Raw genomic sequence first — 17969 nt, forward strand, 5'->3', positions numbered from 1 at the left:
CTCCTTTTTCCTTTTCTCTCTCACATCGCCTTCCCTCTTTTCCTTCTTTTCTTTTCCCTCTCTTTCTCCCTAGTTGTTGCCGCCGCATCGTTCACCATTCTTGGGCTGCTGGTTCATTTTCTTTTCCCCAATCGATCACTCATCGTTCGGTTTGTTGGCATCAGTGGCCTTGTACGATTGCCTCTCTATTCTATTTTTACGTGGTTGTAATCCTAACTGTAGTTGGTAAGTGCAGACTTTCTAATCCATGGGTAAAACTTGGTTTGTTAGTAATCAAATTGTGTGTACGATTTATTTCACCCCAATATTGGTTAATCGATTATATCTGCTTTTCGAATCTAATTTGTGTTAATTGATGTGTTGTTATTTGTGTGTATACCGTTTGAAGGATCGAATTTGAGAGAATCAGATCAGATCTGAACAGTAATAAAAAAAGGTAGCACTTGAATATTTGTATTTGATATATGTGTATATAAGATATAAATATTTAAATAAATATATATTTTAAAAAGGAGTATACTAACACATCACAATCGCAATGTAATTTTATTATAGAAGAAAAAAATGTATGATGTGACTTTTAATGTTTTTATTTTTGTTAATTTGATTTTTATTTTTAGTTAAATTTAATGATTAATATATAAAAAATAATTAAATCGTTTTTTAATAGAAATGCAGACTTAAATGTTAATTTTTAGTGATTTTGGCATGGGAATTAGTGTGGTAGTCCAAGTATACTTCAAGTTAATGTAACATTATTATTTTTATATGTCACATTGATAAATAATTTAAAATATATAAAATATTAAAAATATATAAAAATTTAATAAATAATTTAAAAAATTAATATAGAGTACATATAGATTGTCATGCAAACTACAATGCTTAAACATTTAACATTTTAATTAGTAATTCTATTAAAAAAAATAACAATTCTATTCTTTTTGAAAAATTAATAGTGAAATCGATTCTTTTTAAAAAATTAAAATGTTAATTAATCCCCGAAAATAAGAACTAAATTAACAAAAGATATAAACACCAATAAAAATCTAAAGTTAACAGTGAAATTGCTTATCATCATGCTGGTATTTCTGTAATTATAGGAAAGAGTTGGGCATGATAAATGACAATCCTCCGTAGAATAAATATGTGGTGCAAACTGCAAGGTGGAAACTGAACTGCATTCTTCAGCTGCCATGACTTCAGTTGTTTCCTCCTTCTCGAGACCTATCTTCTCTTCTTCTTCTTCTTCTTCTTCTTCTTCTTCTTCTTCTTCCTCAAAAGGTAGTAAGAAAATTTTCTCACAATTTAATACATGCATGGTTAAAAATCTTCTCACAATTTTAGTACATGCATGGTTATCTAATTTGAGTGTTCCATTTAATTTAATTATCTATTTATTTATTATGTAATAGAATCAAACTCCGACGCAAAGAAAATAGTGAAGCTAAGAGACGACTGGAGGAAACGCTCTAAGCCTATACCCCCAGGAGGTACCTATCCAGCCAAAGACCATTGCAGGTTCTTCTTAATTTTCTTTCATTTTTCTTTCTTTTTTTAAAAAAAAACCCAATCATTTATTTTTTTTACTCTCATTCTTTTCTTTTCATTTTTGCTTATTTGTATATTCCAATTATGCTGCAGTCGATGTGGGTTGTGTGATACATATTACATTGCCCATGTTAAGAATGCTTGTGCTTTCTTAGGAGATGGAATGTCCAAAATTGAAGTAAGTCATTCATTCCTTTACTCTTTTTTTAATGTTCCTTCTGCTATGAAAAAGGATTAATTGTTTATAAGTAAGAATGGAAGGAAGAAGCTTGGTTGTTAATAGAGCAATTTTTTTGAGACAAATGTAGTTATCAAATAATTTGACTGAAAATATTATTATAATTGTGAGCTTGGACCATATGTATTATAGAATCAAAGCTTTCGATTCATTCCAATTTACTTGAGCCTTCTAAGTTACGAGCCACATTAAACATTTGACATTTTTGTTTATTTGCTTCGAATGCTCTTCTGAAGTGGCTGAGGGAAAAGCTTATTGGTTGCATTAGCTTGCCTTTAAAAAGGAGGTCTTATGAAAACCTTTAATTCTAGAGTTTACTGCTAATTTATGAGTTATATTGTTTTAATCAACTACTTCTTTTTTGTTGCTTTAAATAGAATTTGACAGCATATATCCCCGCTTAAGACATATACTGAATATTGGCTACTTTTAACCTTCTTGCATTGGGTTATTTGAATTCAATCTGTGAATAATTGTGTATTGGCTAGTAGGGTAATTTTAATACATTTGAATCCTGTTTGAGGTTATACAAGTAGTTTGACTAATTTATTTAGCGTTCAGAGTTTAGAACCTGTTGTTCATGGTAGAGGGAGGAAATTGGATTCTTTGGACGAGACATATTTAGGAGTCTATGACAAGCTGCTATATGCTCGTAAAGTTAAGCCTGTAGAAGGTATGTCTTTGTAAATTATAAAATTTTCCAATGTTCTGCTAGATTGTTATATTCTTTCTTTGGTGCATTGTAGTTATGTTTGCTTTTCTGAAGCACCTCTTACATCCAAATCATACAGATAGGAATTAAATTTGTTAAAAATCATTCTGAATAGCTTTGAGGTTAAGGTCAAGATTTTAAACTAGTGTTAATAAACTGGTCTTGTTAGCTGGAGTATGAGTTAAAACTGTCAAAATTTCGGGATGAAAAATGCGAGTATTCTGTAGAGCTTGGGGAGTGATGCCCAGAAGTTAGCTCAATGTAGCTTTGAATTTTCTAAAATGAGATCGTAGTGATGCAACTATATGTTACGTTTTCTAATGTAGTGTACATAATATGAGGTGTTCCACCCCTTACATTATTGTCAGCATTAAAACCTCTTGATAAATATTAAGGGTCTGAGTTAAAGTGGAATGAATGGCCTTTTCACCATGTCTTTCTTTAAAGCTTCCCTCTGTGTTTTGTGTCGGGGGAGGGACAGGGAAAAGATGGTTTTGAGAATGGTGAGGTTAGGTTAATAATACTTTGTACCATTGACAATCTATCTGCAGCTAATTTTCATGCACATTGCAACTTTCATCATTTTTAGGAGCTCAGTGGACTGGGATAGTTACAACTATTGCGATAGAAATGCTGAAATCAGGCATGGTTGAAGCTGTGATTTGTGTTCAGAGGTAGGAGCACTTATCAGGAAGCATGGTTGAATATGCGAAGCTTTTATTTGTTTTATTAAATATTATTATAATGCAGTGATCCAGATGACAGATTGTCACCAAGGCCCATTTTAGCTAGGTTAGTTTATTTGCACTTTTCGTACTTTGAAATTACTGACTTGATTTGCTGCTTATTTTACTTTTGAATATTAAATTTTTTCCTTTTGATTCACTTCAGGACACCTGAAGAAGTTTTAGCTGCTAAAGGAGTTAAACCAACACTGTCCCCTAATCTCAATACCCTCGCACTGGTTGAGGTATTTTGAATTCTTGATGCTACCATAGAGGAATTTTAAGCTTTATATATCATTTATGCTTAAGAAGTTGGTTTTATGAGCTCATAATTAAAAGCATTTCTTATGGTTCTATGAGCAAAGACTACACTGGAGGAATTGAAGAATGAGATCGCTACCACCACTATTCTTAATCATAGACAGATAGGCTAGCACTGGCTTAAAAGGAAAAGATTGAACCCAAGTCTGCACATGTGCCTTATCCCATGCTCAACCTCCATGGAAACTGAAAATTAATGCAATGAAAAATGAAAATGCAAAAAGGGCTTAGTCAAGTGGCAAGATGAGTGTTATTCATATCTCCTGCAGTGCACTAAGAAAAAAGTATATAATAAATGAATACTATATTCAATGTGCTTCATTGTTTTTCTTTTGTCATTTCTACTAGTTCCAGATTGCTAAATTTTGCTTTATTATGAAAACAAATTTGTACATTTTTTCCCGTGCAAACAGTTAACTGGGGTAGAATGGTTATTTTCAAATATACAGGCAGCTGGGGTAAAGCGTCTCCTTTTCTGTGGTGTGGGTTGCCAAGTGCAGGGTATGCTTAATGCTATATCCTAGCAGTTTCCACTTATGCTTATTTCTGTATTATGACTTGTACTATTGTAATGCAGAATGATTTCTTTAACTGCAGCGTTAAGATCTGTGGAGCACCATCTAAATTTGGAGAAGCTATATGTGTTAGGCACCAATTGTGGTAATTTAAAACATATATACATACATATATATTGTCAGAAAATTTATTTTAGTATATCTTTTACTAAGAGAATGTATTTTTTGGTCTAAAAGAAGTTAAATGATTTTCATGAAGTTTGCAATCAGTTACTGTGAGATTAGAATTATTCCAGGATATGCACTTGGATAAAAGTCAATGTATTATGGTTTCGTATTGCATTTTTAATTAGATCCCTTCAAATTTCATAAACCTTTGATGGATAAGTCATAGGCACAATATTACTTTAGACTGCTTCCTATCTGAATTACAGAACACATCTCAATTATTGAATGCTCTTATTCAACAGTTGATAATGGAACTCGAGAAGGTCTAGATAAGTTTCTAAAGGCAGCGAGTAGTGAACCGGAAACTGTTTTGCATTACGAGTTTATGCAAGATTACAAGGTTTGTGCTGAGAAACTCTGTTTTTTTTTTTGCTTAAGTTATGCATTGTAACGTCTGTGAAGTAAAGCATATCATTGACAAGAACATTCTCAACTTAAATGAAAAATACTTCTTATATTAGTGAATTCTCAATGCAATAAAGTAAACAAAGGTGTGAGCTTAGGTTACTTGAGCCCTTGAGATTACATCATTGTATTTTTTCCTATTTACTCATAATAGATATGAATCATATCCAGTGATTAAGTCATTTATCCTATCTAGAGAGAGAGCTTTGGTTTAACATTTTATAACATCAAAGCAGGTTGATGACTCATTATGTTAATGTTGGTATAATGCTAATCTTGAGTATTTATATAACTGTTAGCTGTCCCATATAAAAAGAGCATGGTATAAGTACTAACAAAAAGAACACTTTTTTTTTTTATCTTATGTGGCTATTGTTGTATTCTGCTAGGTCCACCTAAAGCATTTGGATGGCCATATTGAAGAGGTAATAAAGTTTGTGTACTTTCAATCTATTCTGGTTCTCTCATTCACCATGCTTCATTGATCTCAAAATTTAACTAAAGCAGGTTCCTTATTTCTGTCTACCAGCAAACGACTTAGTCAATGTTATTGCACCTTCTTGCTATAGGTAATTTCCTGTTGTTTCCACATGATTAATAAATGCAAAAGTCCGTCTAAAAAGGTTTGTCCTGTGTCTGGAGGACTTTACTGTTTCTTTGTGCAAAGATCATGTAAAATGAGGAAAATATAATTCTTTCTAGGTATAAAGAGTTATAAAACTATCAGATCATGCATATCCTTGTGTAGAAATTTTTTCTAACAATACAATTTTATTGCGTTTTGTAGCTGCTTTGATTACACAAATGCATTGGCGGTGAGTTTTCTTTCATCTTTTTTAATTTGTGCAAGCTTGTCCTCGGAATTTTGTAACCTGTGCTAATAGGAATGCCTTATGTATTTACTAACTCGATATCTTTACTGAGAGGGCAGTGGAATTGCTTTCATTTATTTATGATTGCATCATTTTCAGTATGATAATTGTTGTAATAAAAAAGATGTCGGAAACTGAAAAGATTGAAAAGAGGTGGCAGAAACTGAAAAGAGGAATTTTGTCTAGTGTATTTGATGAGTAAAGAATGGTACATGTTTGTAGTACACAACCTAGGTTAATTACGGAAACAAACTAAATACACAATCAATTAAACCTCCCCAAAATGTCTGCTATTTTTTTTTCTAAATATCTGCTGCTAATTTCTTTTAAGATCTGCCCTAAATCCAATCCTTGATTACAAGGAAAAAATCAGTGAATCAAATCCCTAGCTTAAATCCCTGTATTCGGAGGATTTATTTTCATAATTTTCCCACACTCCCACTTAAGCTTGTAAATATGTATTTCCTTTCTCGGAATACAAAAATCTAGATACTCCATTAGTTTTTTTTTAACAAATTCACAATGATTAATCAAAGCACTTATCTCACTATCTATAGAGTTGTGAATCTGCAAAAGTAATTTGGTCTTGTTTCTTAGTCATTCCTGTCGAGTCTCATCCGTGGGTGGGTCATTGGTCAAGTGATCATCCTTGTCAATACTTCTCAAGTCGATACAAACCATCTTACTCTAGTCAAAATAATTGATCCCATTTAGTTTATGCTGCATAATTTTTGACATAACCAAAATCATCTCACTCACAGTCAATTTGGAGTCAGTAATCATATCTCTTCTTAAAACCCACAATAGTCCAAACAATGATAAATCAGCTCAAAATAGTCCAAAAATAAGTAAAAAAATAGTATTGAAACAGTGTGCAATCCCAGAAAATAAGCAAACGACTCTTGAAATCTCCTTTGTTCAAGCAACTGACCACTGGGCTAAGGTTGGACAAAGGAGCTGATGTTAGAGATGGAAGATTGGTGGACGATGCTCCACGCGCCCATATGTGTCGATGCGTAAAGCAAGTCTATGAACCTTCAGGTGGCGCATGAGCCTTACATGTGGGTCTTCGATCATCAAAAGTTATAGAGTTTCTATGATGACGATGGTGCACCTCTTTGTATTGGTAGTGTGCCTTAAAAATCACCTTGAAAAACAACCCAATACTCAAACGATTCATATTCAAAACAACAAAACACAAATCCACTAAATCAAGCCAAGAGGCTCTGATACCATGGAACAAAATACTAAAATGAAATACTAGAACATAAGGAGGATGAGAATGGATTTTTTTGTATTTTACACTCGATAAAATAGACATATATATACAAGTTTACAGCTTATTCTATAAGGAAAGAAAATAAAATAGTATTTGTGAACAAATATCTACTCATTCCTTAACAACTGTCTTTGTGAACAAATTAACAAGTTGTTCTCTTGTCTTCACATAACCCATGGAGATTGAATTTTTCAAAATTCTCCTGAATAAAGTGACAGTCAACCTTGATGTGTTTGGTCCTTTCAAGATAAACTAGATTCGAGGCAATATGAATAGTTGCTTGACTATTGCAAAAGAGCTTTGTTGGTGATGAATGCAACAACCCATTTTTAGTTAATAGATGTCGTATCTACATGACTTCACATGTGGACAGTGCCATAGTCCTGTATTCTAGTTATGCACTAGACCAAGATACAACATTCTACTTCTTACTCTTCCATGATACTAAGTCTTTACCAACAAAAACATAGTATCTAGTAGTAGATCTCTTATCTATCTTAGATTTGACCTAATTTGCATCGTAAAACACTCAATATGAGTATGCACATGATTGTTGTATAATATGTCACATCCAAGAGCTTTTTCCAAGTAACATAGGATCTGTTCTAGGACTGTTCAATGTTTGACTATCGGTGTGGGCATAAACTATCTAACAATACTCGCAACAAATGTAATATTTGAGCGAGTTACAATAAGGTAGTTTAAGTTGCCAACTATCCTTTTATACCTCTGAAAATCATCAAAATCACTAATCTTTTGTAAGATGCACATTGGGAACCATTGAAGTACTACAAGTTTTAACTGCCAACTTTTCAATTTTTGTAAGTAGATCAAAAATTGCTAATCTTTCTTGTCATTTCTATCTCAAAAATTGCTTCAATTGAATTAAGTTTTTCATGTGAAATCTAGGGCCCCTTTGGATGGGTGTTTACCTCCAGTTTTTGTCTCACGTTATAGTATTAAATCTCACTACTACCTTTGTTTGTACACTAAGCGCAAGTAAATGCACTGTCTATCCAAAGGGGCCCCTAGTATGCAAGAAAGACTTTAAAGAAGAGATCATCTCTTATAATAACAATATCATCAAAATATACTACAAGGAGAATAACTCCAACTTCAGATCATTTATAAAACATTGAGTGATCACAACCACTTTTCTTTAGTCCAAATTGTGGAAGACCTCATTGTACTTTCCAAACCAGGCATAAGGGCTTTGTTTCAATTCATAAAGGGATTTCTTCAGACAACAGACCTTCCCACGCTTCCCTTTGAGCAACAAACCTCTATATAGACTTTTTTCTTGAGATTCTTGATATCTAATTGGTGTAAAGGCCAATTATGAGAAGCTACTAATGAAATTAATAGACAAACAGAGGTAAGTTTGATTACACGAGAGAAAGTATCTAGATGATCCACCATAAGTTTGAGCATTTCCTTTTGCAATTAATCTAGTTTTAAGTCTAGTCACCAAGCCATCTGGATAAACTTTAATGGTGAATACCCATTTGCAACCAACAACCTTTTTACCAATAGATAATATAAATCTAATAGATTCTGAGAACCAGTTTTGTCTAATACATATATTTTCTCCAACATCGTATCACGCCAACCAAGATGGCTCAAAGCCTTTTGAATTGTCTTAGGGATAGAAATGGAATCTAGGAATGCAAGTAAAAAGCAAGGAGACAAATAATTATAGGAAACAAAATTAGAAATAGGATAAGTACATTGGCATTTACCTTTATGTAGAACAACAGGAAGTTCAAGGTTACTTGGGGTTGGATCAAATGACGAAGACACTGGTATAGGGGTTGGATCTAATGATGAAGACACTGATATAGGACATGTATCACGAGTCTCTCTTTTTCTGGAATAAACTTGAGTGATCGCTGACTTTGTTGGACCAAGAGTTGGAGAATTAGAATTCTTTGGTTGATTAGTGTTAGTGTAAGTTAACCAATATCTTCCTCTTCCTATTTCGGAAGATTTGAAGGCATTTTTTGTTTTTTGAAAAGAATGATACTTATTCTAAGAATGCAACATCGATAGAAACCAAATACTTATTTTGAGATCTGGATTGGAAGACTTATACCCCTTTTGAAGGCGAGAATACCCCAAAAACACACATTTTTAGGATTTTGGATCCAACTTAGTTACATGAAGTCAAACATCCTGAACAAAAGAGGTACTCCTAAAAACTCTTGGTTCATCGGAAATAATGGTTTGGATAGTATGAAATAAGGGATGCAATTGATTAGAAAGCAGACTGTTGAAACATCAGCCCAAAATTGTTTAGAAATTTTTGTTTGAAATAAAAAAGCTCTAGCTGTCTCAAGAAGATGTTTGTTCTTCCGTTTAGCTACCCATTCTAAGATGGTGTGCCAACACAATAAGATTGATAAAGGATCTCATTTTGGATCATAAAGTCCTTACAAGAGTTGGAAAAGTATTTTGTTAGCATTACTGCTTCGCAGTATCTAGACAGTCACACCAAATTGAGTTCTTTCTTGGCACAAAAAAGCACGAAAATGAGAAAACACCTTTAACCGATTTTTCATAAAGTATATCCATGTCATTCGAGAATAATCATTTACAAACGTAACAAAATATCTAAATCCAGGTTTAGATACTATCAAACATGGATCCCAAACATTTGAGTATACTCCCTCAGCAAAGTTGTCTACTTTCATCAATAGGAAGATCTAGGGTAAAGTAGTCATCCTTATTGATACTCTGCAAGTAGATCCACGCCGCTTTACTCCAATCTAGATAGTTGAACCCGACTAATTTGTGTTTAGTGATCTTTGACATAAATAGGATCATTTTGTTAACAATTACTTTGGAATTACTCATCATTTGTCCAATAAAAAATTACCTTAGCACAGGTTCAAAATTTAAAGCCCAAGCAACAAAGGCAATAAATTATTCCTTTAGGAAAAAACACCTAAGCAGAATCCAGCATAGAAACAAGTAGGATCTGCAGCACCCGGTGTGACAGCCCTTGTCGAAGCATTGGCATCAGCAAACAACCACCAGGTTGTGGTCAAAATCACCAGGTGACGTCGGGAAAAGAAAATGTCTTTAAGATAACCTCCCACATGTTGGCGCATCAATTGGACTGTCAAAGAGTAAAATGATGCGTGACACCTATGCGCAAGGAGCCAAACTGTCGATTTTGGTTTCTGGCTGGAAATGATGCTGCACATCTTCCCAAGGTGGTGATGAGAAGCAAATGGCAATGGAGAGGGGACACCCGAAACCTTTTCGGACTGACGCAAAAGATTAAATAAAACAAAAAAAAAAATTCAAGGAGAAACTTTCTAGGTTCTTGATATCATGTTAAGAGAAAAGATTGTATCTTTACTATTGATTTACAAGATGCATATATATAGATTAGAGATTATACAAGAAAGGGAATAATCAATTGGACCCCTAATAATGTGGCAATTGATACTATCTGTAACAGTCGGGTCAGAAGGTTTATGATCCTAGTTAACCAAAAATTGTGGGCATGTTTCTAGATACTTCACTACATGCATTTAGTTTGTATTTTTGTTGGATCTTGCCAGATATAATATTTGATCATAAAAGCTCCAAGGAAGTTATCTTGCACTTATTACTGACACAACTAAATTTGCAGGTCAACTTGGAATAATCCTTCTGTTTTTTTTTTTGCCAAGACAGGATCTGGTGGTTGGATATATGGGTGTACCAAAATATTCTGGAATCAGCATGACACAGCATCCACAATATATTACCGTTAGGTACTTCCTCTTTGACATTGCACAATCTGCTTGCTAAAGTGTGTTTCCCCTCCTTTTTTCTCCATGCATTTCTTTCTTTAGTTTTATAATATTGACGTTGTTAAAGAATGTGTACTATTTGTATAGTAGATTTAGAGGAGATTACATAGCGGATTTATAGGGATTAGATTTTATTTTCTATCCTTTTAGAATATACCCTAGTATATATTTATATATATGTATGTATTATTTGATAGAACAACATACAACAATAGAGTTATTCTCTTCTTTATTCTTTCATTTCTTCTTCCTCCTTCCGTTCTATAATTTTGTTTCAGACATCATCATTCTAATGTAATTATTGCATGCTTTTATTGCATAATGATACTTGAGCTGCTTCAAATCCCAAGAGAACTAAAATTTTCATTCCAATGTTTTGTACTGTAGAAATGAACGTGGCAGAGAAATGCTGAGTTTGATTGAGAACCTTTTGGAGATCACTCCAACAACTAGTAGTGTAAAATCCTAAGCTATATCCTATTGAGCTGCTATAGGATTTGACGGGAGAAATCTGATTAGAAAACATTTCATTTCAGGGAAATCGGCATCCGTTTGTTATGGAGACCGTTAAAGCAGATGATAATGCTAAGTTCGGTATGTATGGCATCTTCCATTTAACCATGAAAACAATGTTCACTTTCAGCTGCAGTTCGTAAGCATGCGCTTTAAATTGGAAATATGGCAGAGGTCTTGTGAATAAGACTATGTATGCTGCTTAGTACAAATTTTCAGGTTTTTTTCCTTTATTAAGTAAAGGTGGATATTAGTCTTCTTCATACAAGTAAGCTTAGAGTAGAAGTGTTGATAGTCGCATATATTTTTTTCCTAGTTTGTTTATCTTCAAATGCTCTGAATATTATTTAGAGGATTCATGACATCTGCACTATATAATAAGTTTTTCTTCACCTTCAGGGAAGGGTCCTTCTCAACCTGCCCCTAGGTTTATTGGGAATTTGATAGCTTTTGTGCTTAACTTGGTAAGGACTCTTCCGTATATACAATGCCTTTGTTATGGAAAGGGCAACTATGCAAATTATTCTTATAGTCTTCATTTTCTTAAGATTGGACCAAAGGGTCTGGAATTTGCTCGATATTCACTTGACTACCATACTATAAGGAACTATTTATATGTGAATCGCACCTGGGGAAAACAAAGGTAAATTCTACTGACCAACTAATTTATAATACACTCAGGAGCAGAGTTGTTTTTAATTATGAAAACATCAAATGTGTGCAGAGTTGATAGACATATTCCTTCATACGCAAAGAAACTCGTGGATGCTTACAACCAGAATGGTGTTATTGATCAAATGCTTACCCGTGAGAAACCCTCTACTTGGTGAAAATTTCCCTTTCCATGGTGTGACATGTGAATGTACTTAAATTAGAATCCTACTGTATTATCTGATGATATTGTGATCTCAATGAAGCTCTGTGTGCATTAGACTATATTAGTTTTTCGAGGCCTGTTATTACTTGACAAATGTATCAGTCTTTGAATCGTATAAAAATCACTTTGGTTGTCAATGTATCATCTTCCTTTGTATCATAAGTCCTGTATGATCCGCTTGCCAGATTTCTAATTGGATGAGCTAATAATGATGGTCAGATTTTGTTGATGGAATGAGTTACATTGGTTTCAGGAAGATCTAACATGAATTGATATGCAATCAGAATCAATCAGCTTGTTGCAATTTTTAATGTGCTTGAACCAAAATATTAATTTGAAGATGTCTGACATCGTATTTGCAATTTTCTAAAATCAAATCAACTGAATCCTGAAAAGCAACTTGAGTGTGTGGTTATCAGAAGCAAAGTTCAAAGTTTAAACTATATTCACATTTTTGAGTAGCAGCCAATGTTGAACATAACAATCTGCAACTTGAATTGAGGTGCCATCTGGATTGATCTGATACAATTTGCACTTCTTTTCTCTTGGAGCAAAAGGCTTGGATCTGTTTGTTGTCTAGTAGTGAGTCGTTAGTAGGTAGCATCCATTTGTCTTGGATCATGCAGCATGGATGAACTTAGTGACCCAAAGTTTTGGTTGTTTTCGGTTGGCTGGTTTTGGTTCATAGTATCTATGGATGCTTTGGTTTAAATACTTAAATCTTTGTTCCTTTCCGTTAAAATTTTCAATTCTTAGAATTCACATTGAACTAATTAGGATTTGAGAATCATCTTACAATTTCTTGCATCTTTTGCTTCCCAAAAAGAAACTTAGAATATTCGAAAGGCTAAATATAACTCAGCTCTCTGTATGACTTCAAAATATCTGGTTGAATCCATTTTTTCCCCTGCATGCATGCACAGAAATGTGTGTGTATATATACTATGCATGTATCTGTCCAGGACAATAGAATGTAGAATTACTATGCGTCAGTTGTCAGTAGCACTCTATTACCGTCCAACAAAAAGGAATGGGTCTTCTCCCTGGAAGTGACAAGTCCCATGTGATTTTATATTCTTGGAAACTGCGATGTCTAAATAAGAGGTAGAATGTAGAGAATTTTACTGTACCTGGACAGCTACACAGTTGTAAGTTTTAATGTTGTAGTCTAGAACAAGTACAGTTTTCAAACTGTCAAATCTTTGCTTTTCCATTTCTTTGAAACAAGTTGAGCAAGAAAAACCTGCGGATGGTTTTGAGAAATGACACAGTATATCAAATATTTTATATGAAAGATTTGATTGTGTGGTGTTGATGAAATTCTATAGGGGCCATTGAGTTAAAGGCCTTTCTACAAGTTTGAATCAACAACATGGGTAGCCATATGGTGTGTCTAGGCTTCACATTTATTTTACTTTTATTATTATTATTATTATTATTATTATTATTATTATTATTAGGAAATGGTTACTTTCCATGCCAAACGGGAAACCTGCTCAAGTTAAAGCAGAAGGGAGAAAAAGGTAAATCATGGGAAAAAGAAGCAAAACTTTTGCTGCATCTGGCTGGATTATACTTCTGAATTGACATGCACAGCAACTCCTACATTTCTGATTGTTTATTATTCTTAGCTGGATAATCATTTTCTTCCTTAACTTGCGCTTCGTGGAAGTTGCAACTCAAAAAGTTCATGGATGAATCCTGAAAATTACTTTAAAGGTAGACCAGAGATAAATAATAAATTATTGAACTTAAAGTGTAATTTTATCGTGTAATTTTATAAAAATTTAAGAGATTAAATAGTAAATCTGTGGGCCAAGATCACTATTGTTTTCATCCCTAATCCTAAGCAATTCTCATGCTTAGCCAGCTGAGTTAAACTTTGTTATGGAACACAGTTTCAACGGTCATTTCATAATTCTGTTATTGTTGTTGTTATTTCTCTTGTTTGTAAACACTGAGTTTTATTTCTTGTTTTTGTTTTAGTTGCACGGTGCATTTTGGATAAGGGAATTAACACTCGCTAAATTGATTCGTTTTGATGGGAACACCGTATAATGAAATAGTGCGGTTTGAGCGTGTGTTAGTGCAAGCTGCCCAAGTCCGTTATTTGGTTTCCTTAAGTACCAATAGATAGAGGAAAAAGTAGTCATGAAATTTGAAAACCAAATTCTTAGTCTTCTTCATTTTCTCTCTCAAATTCTCTCTTCTCTTCTCCTTTCTCTGTTAATCCTTCTTCCAGATCCATCTCGTGACAATGGTATTAGAGCCTTATCGATTCTTATGGCAACCAAGGGTGTTACCACTAGATTGCAAAAAGAAATGGGAATGATGCAAAGTGAGCTTACTCAGTTGCAAGCCAAGTTAACACAATTGGATGCGAGTATTGATGCGTGCTTAAAGGACTTCCAAGAAGGAATCAAGACTAAGGTTCGTTTTGAGGTACGATCTGAGGTTCATTCTTTGTTTGAACAATATTTTGGGGAAACCCCTCTTGCTACTGTTACTAGATTGGTATCTAACAAAGGAAAAGGGATCTTAGGAGGATCTCCTCTTGGTTTTCCAGTAAAAGAGTATTTAGTAGTGTCTCCTATGTCAGATCTAGTGTCATGGGTTGCGCATGGGAGCACGCAACCATGACAAACTTGTGCGATCCATCATATTTGAGGGAGACCATTTGGCACAACCAAACTGGGCCGTTGCCTGGAGAGATTAAGAGCCCATCTCAAGAGCCTGGTAAATATGGAAAGTGATCCAAGAAGATATGATTATGTAATCTTAGAGTTCTAATTGTATACAGCTTCTAATTGTGTCTTAGAGTTCTAATTGTATACAGCTTTTAATTGTAGCCCTTGATTTACTTTGAGGCTCAACTATAAATAGAGACCTATTTGCTCATTGTAATTCATTCAGTTGTTAATAAGAATTTTGAGAGTGTTCACTCAAACTTTTCTCCCAAGCGTTCTTGTTTTTGTTCATCTTTCAAAGTTCGTTCTTACTTCGTTCTTCTGCTATTCTTCGTGGGTGCCTTGAGGGAATTCTGTTGAATCCTTTGTCATTGCTAGATTAAGCTGACTTAGGTGTTTTTACTGTTGAATCCGTTATCATTGTGAGTTAGGCTGACTTAGGTGTTTTTAAGCAAAGAAACTGCCTAAGGCCGCACGGATCGCGTGGAAAAATTCTAAGTCTGTGACAGTTGGCATCCGAGCTAAGGATCGAAGCGACCGTTGAAAGATGTCGAAAGAAGTTGCTGAGAATGTTGAGGGAATGGAGACCCGTGGGAGGGCTAGGAAAGCTAGTCGCTCGAGGGACATATTGTCAGCTTTAGAGGATCGTGTCGTCACTCTCGAGAATTCCGTGGGGGATATCAAGGAGAGGATTGATGATGTCGATGATAGGCTTCATGATGGATTGCAGTCCATGCAGGAGCAGCTCAAAGTGTATGTGTTAGATAATGTGGAACAGTTGACGGGTAGAGATGATGCCATTGAGACTATGGTGGTGGCCTTGAAAAGGGAGATTACGGAGCTCAAGGGTGAACTTACAATCTACAAGGCTGCTTTGGGCAATGGTGGGTTAGTTGCTGTCGCACCTAAGCCCAATATTGATGTTTCCAAGCCCAAGGAGTTCAAGGGAACAAGGTCCGCAAGAGATGTGGACAACTTTCTGTAGGGAATCGAGCAATACTTCAATGCCAAAGGCATCACGGAGGATGTCACTAAGGTAACTACTGCTACGATGTATTTATCTGACGTTGCTTTGTTATGGTGGCGTCGTAGGTCCACTGATGTGAGACGTGGTGGGACCGAAATCAGAACTTGAGAGGAGTTTCGATGTGAGTTCAAAGCACAGTTTTACCCAGAGTATGCCGAGGATGAGGCTCAGGCAAAGTTGCGTCGGCTTGCTCAACAAGGTACTGTGAGACAGTATGTGCAGGAGTTTAGCGAACTTATACTTCAAATCTCAGATATGGGGGAGAAAGAGACATTCTTTTCCTTCATGGACGAATTAAAACCGTGGGCGAAAAAGGAGTTGCAACGTCAAGGAGTTCAAGAACTCACCAAGGCTATGTCCGTAGCAGAATCGCTTGCTGAATTTGGTAGGAAGAAAAACAATGCCAATTCTTCTAAGCCCAGACTTAATCAAAAGGGTAATACTGGGGGAGATAAAGAAAAGCCCACTAGGAACGGCAACTGTAAGAAGCATTGGGACAAGAAAAAGAGTGGGCCTATAAGTTGCTTTCACTATGATGGTCCACATATGATCAAGGACTACCCAAAGAAGGCCGCTCTCACGGCTATGGAAGCAAAGGGGGAGTCCGATGCGGAGGATAACAATCTTGGTTCGATACTAGGGGGTGTCGAAGATAGAATGAGCCATGATTTGATGTTTGTAGACATCATTGTGGCTGGCAGGAAATTGAATGCGCTCGTTGACACAGGCTCTTCTGATTTGTTCATGTCTGAGGAGGTTGCTTGTAAACTGGGCCTTAAGATAGATAATGAAGTGGGTTGGATCAAAAGAGTGAACTCAGAAAGTGTTCCAATCAAGGGGGTTGCAAAGGGAGTGGATCTTCAGCTCGGCAAATAGTCTGGAAAAGTATCCATTAAGGTAATACTGCTTGATGATTATGATTTTGTGGTTAGACTAAGCTTCTTAGATCAGGTTAATGCTCTTATTGCCCCTTCGAGCATTTACATGGTGATTTCGGACGCGAAACATCAATGCATGGTGAAAGTAACAAGGAAGAGAAGTTTTGAGGGAAAAACATTGTCGGCAATTCAGTTTGCTAAAGGTGTATGTAGAAATGAAGTCTCATATTTAGCAACTTTGAAGATCGAAGAGACCGCTGAGACTATTAGTGAGACCCCGAAAGAAGTGGGTCAATTGTTGCAATCATTCTGAGATGTAATGCCTGCTCAGTTTCCCAAAAGTTTGCCACCAAAGAGGGAGATAGACCCACAAAATCGAGTTAGTGTCTAATATGGTGCCGCCAGCAAGGGCTCCCTATCGTATGTCTCTGCCAGAATTAGAAGAGTTGCGGAAACAATTGAAGAAACTTTTAGATGCGAAATTCATTAGACCATCTAAATCCCCATACGGTGCCCCAGTGTTGTTCCAAAAGAAACATGATGGGTCCTTGAGAATGTGCATCGATTATCGAGCTCTAAACAAGATCACTGTAAGAATAGGTACCCTATTCCTCTTATTGCAGATTTGTTTGATCAGCTTGGTAGTGCAAGATGGTTTACGGAGTTAGATCTGAGATCGGGGTATCATCAAGTCGGATAGCCGAGGGAGATGAACCAAAGACAGCTTGTGTGACGCGGTACGGTTCGTATGAGTTTCTTGTGATGCCTTTCGGACTCACGAATGCCCCAGCTACATTCTACACCCTAATGAATAAGGTACTTCAACCATTTCTTGATCGTTTTGTGGTTGTTTACCTTGATGATATCGTGGTGTATAGCAAGTCTCTTGAAGAGCACATGGGACACTTCAAGGAGGTGCTCCAAACTTTGAGGGAAAATGAGCTGTTCATCAAGGAGGAGAAATGCTCATTTGCCCAACAAGAGGTGTCATTCCTAGGCCACATTGTGGGAGGTGGTAAGATCCGAATAGATAAGAGCAAAGTACGATCCATTTCAGAGTGGGAGCCTCCAACCAAGGTAACAGAATTGAAATCCTTCTTGGGTTGGCAAATTACTGTCGACGCTTTGTTGAAGGCTACTCTAGAATTACCACTCCCTTAACGGACATGTTGAAAAAGGGGAAGGTTTGGGATTGGAAACCGGAATGTGAGAAGACCTTTAATCAATTAAAGCAAGAAATGACGAGGGAACCCGTACTTGCATTACCGAATTTTATGAAGCCTTATGAGGTACGTGCGGATGTATCAGATTATGCTATAGGGGGAGTACTGATGCAAG

The 17969-nt window shown here is 35.5% G+C and overlaps 1 protein-coding gene across 2 annotated transcripts; it reads left to right on the top strand.

Annotated features, from left to right (window-relative positions):
* The first annotated feature begins 1116 nt into the window (after positions 1 to 1116).
* Positions 1117 to 12176, top strand: LOC107915002 (7-hydroxymethyl chlorophyll a reductase, chloroplastic). 2 transcript variants are annotated; one of them, XM_016844090.2, is made up of 19 exons: positions 1117 to 1284; positions 1416 to 1521; positions 1645 to 1729; positions 2351 to 2462; positions 3091 to 3175; positions 3252 to 3293; positions 3393 to 3471; positions 3997 to 4048; positions 4145 to 4207; positions 4533 to 4630; positions 5085 to 5120; positions 5203 to 5264; positions 5483 to 5510; positions 10531 to 10610; positions 11037 to 11106; positions 11186 to 11243; positions 11562 to 11626; positions 11711 to 11805; positions 11887 to 12176. In XM_016844090.2, the coding sequence occupies exons 1-19, from the start codon at positions 1197 to 1199 to the stop codon at positions 11990 to 11992; spliced, it is 1410 nt and encodes a 469-aa protein (XP_016699579.1). In that variant the 5' UTR covers positions 1117 to 1196; the 3' UTR covers positions 11993 to 12176. The 2 variants fall into 2 exon arrangements, with proteins under 2 accessions (XP_016699579.1, XP_016699581.1); XM_016844092.2 differs by lacking the exon at positions 1117 to 1284 and having other exon boundaries at positions 2344 to 2462.
* The last annotated feature ends 5793 nt before the right edge of the window (positions 12177 to 17969 follow it).

The sequence above is a fragment of the Gossypium hirsutum genome, chromosome D10 (assembly GCF_007990345.1).
Source record: "Gossypium hirsutum isolate 1008001.06 chromosome D10, Gossypium_hirsutum_v2.1, whole genome shotgun sequence".
Classification (NCBI taxonomy): Eukaryota; Viridiplantae; Streptophyta; class Magnoliopsida; order Malvales; family Malvaceae; genus Gossypium; species Gossypium hirsutum.

What these genes read in the sequence shown, in the direction of transcription:
- LOC107915002 (XM_016844090.2), top strand. Translation starts at nt 1,197, where the DNA reads ATGACTTCAGTTGTTTCCTCCTTCTCGAGACCTATCTTCTCTTCTTCT. An exon ending in ATTACACAAATGCATTGGCG is followed by an intron (nt 5,511 to 10,530) that starts GTGAGTTTTCTT and finishes TTGCCAAGACAG; the next exon opens with GATCTGGTGGTTGGATATAT. An exon ending in TAGCTTTTGTGCTTAACTTG is followed by an intron (nt 11,627 to 11,710) that starts GTAAGGACTCTT and finishes CATTTTCTTAAG; the next exon opens with ATTGGACCAAAGGGTCTGGA.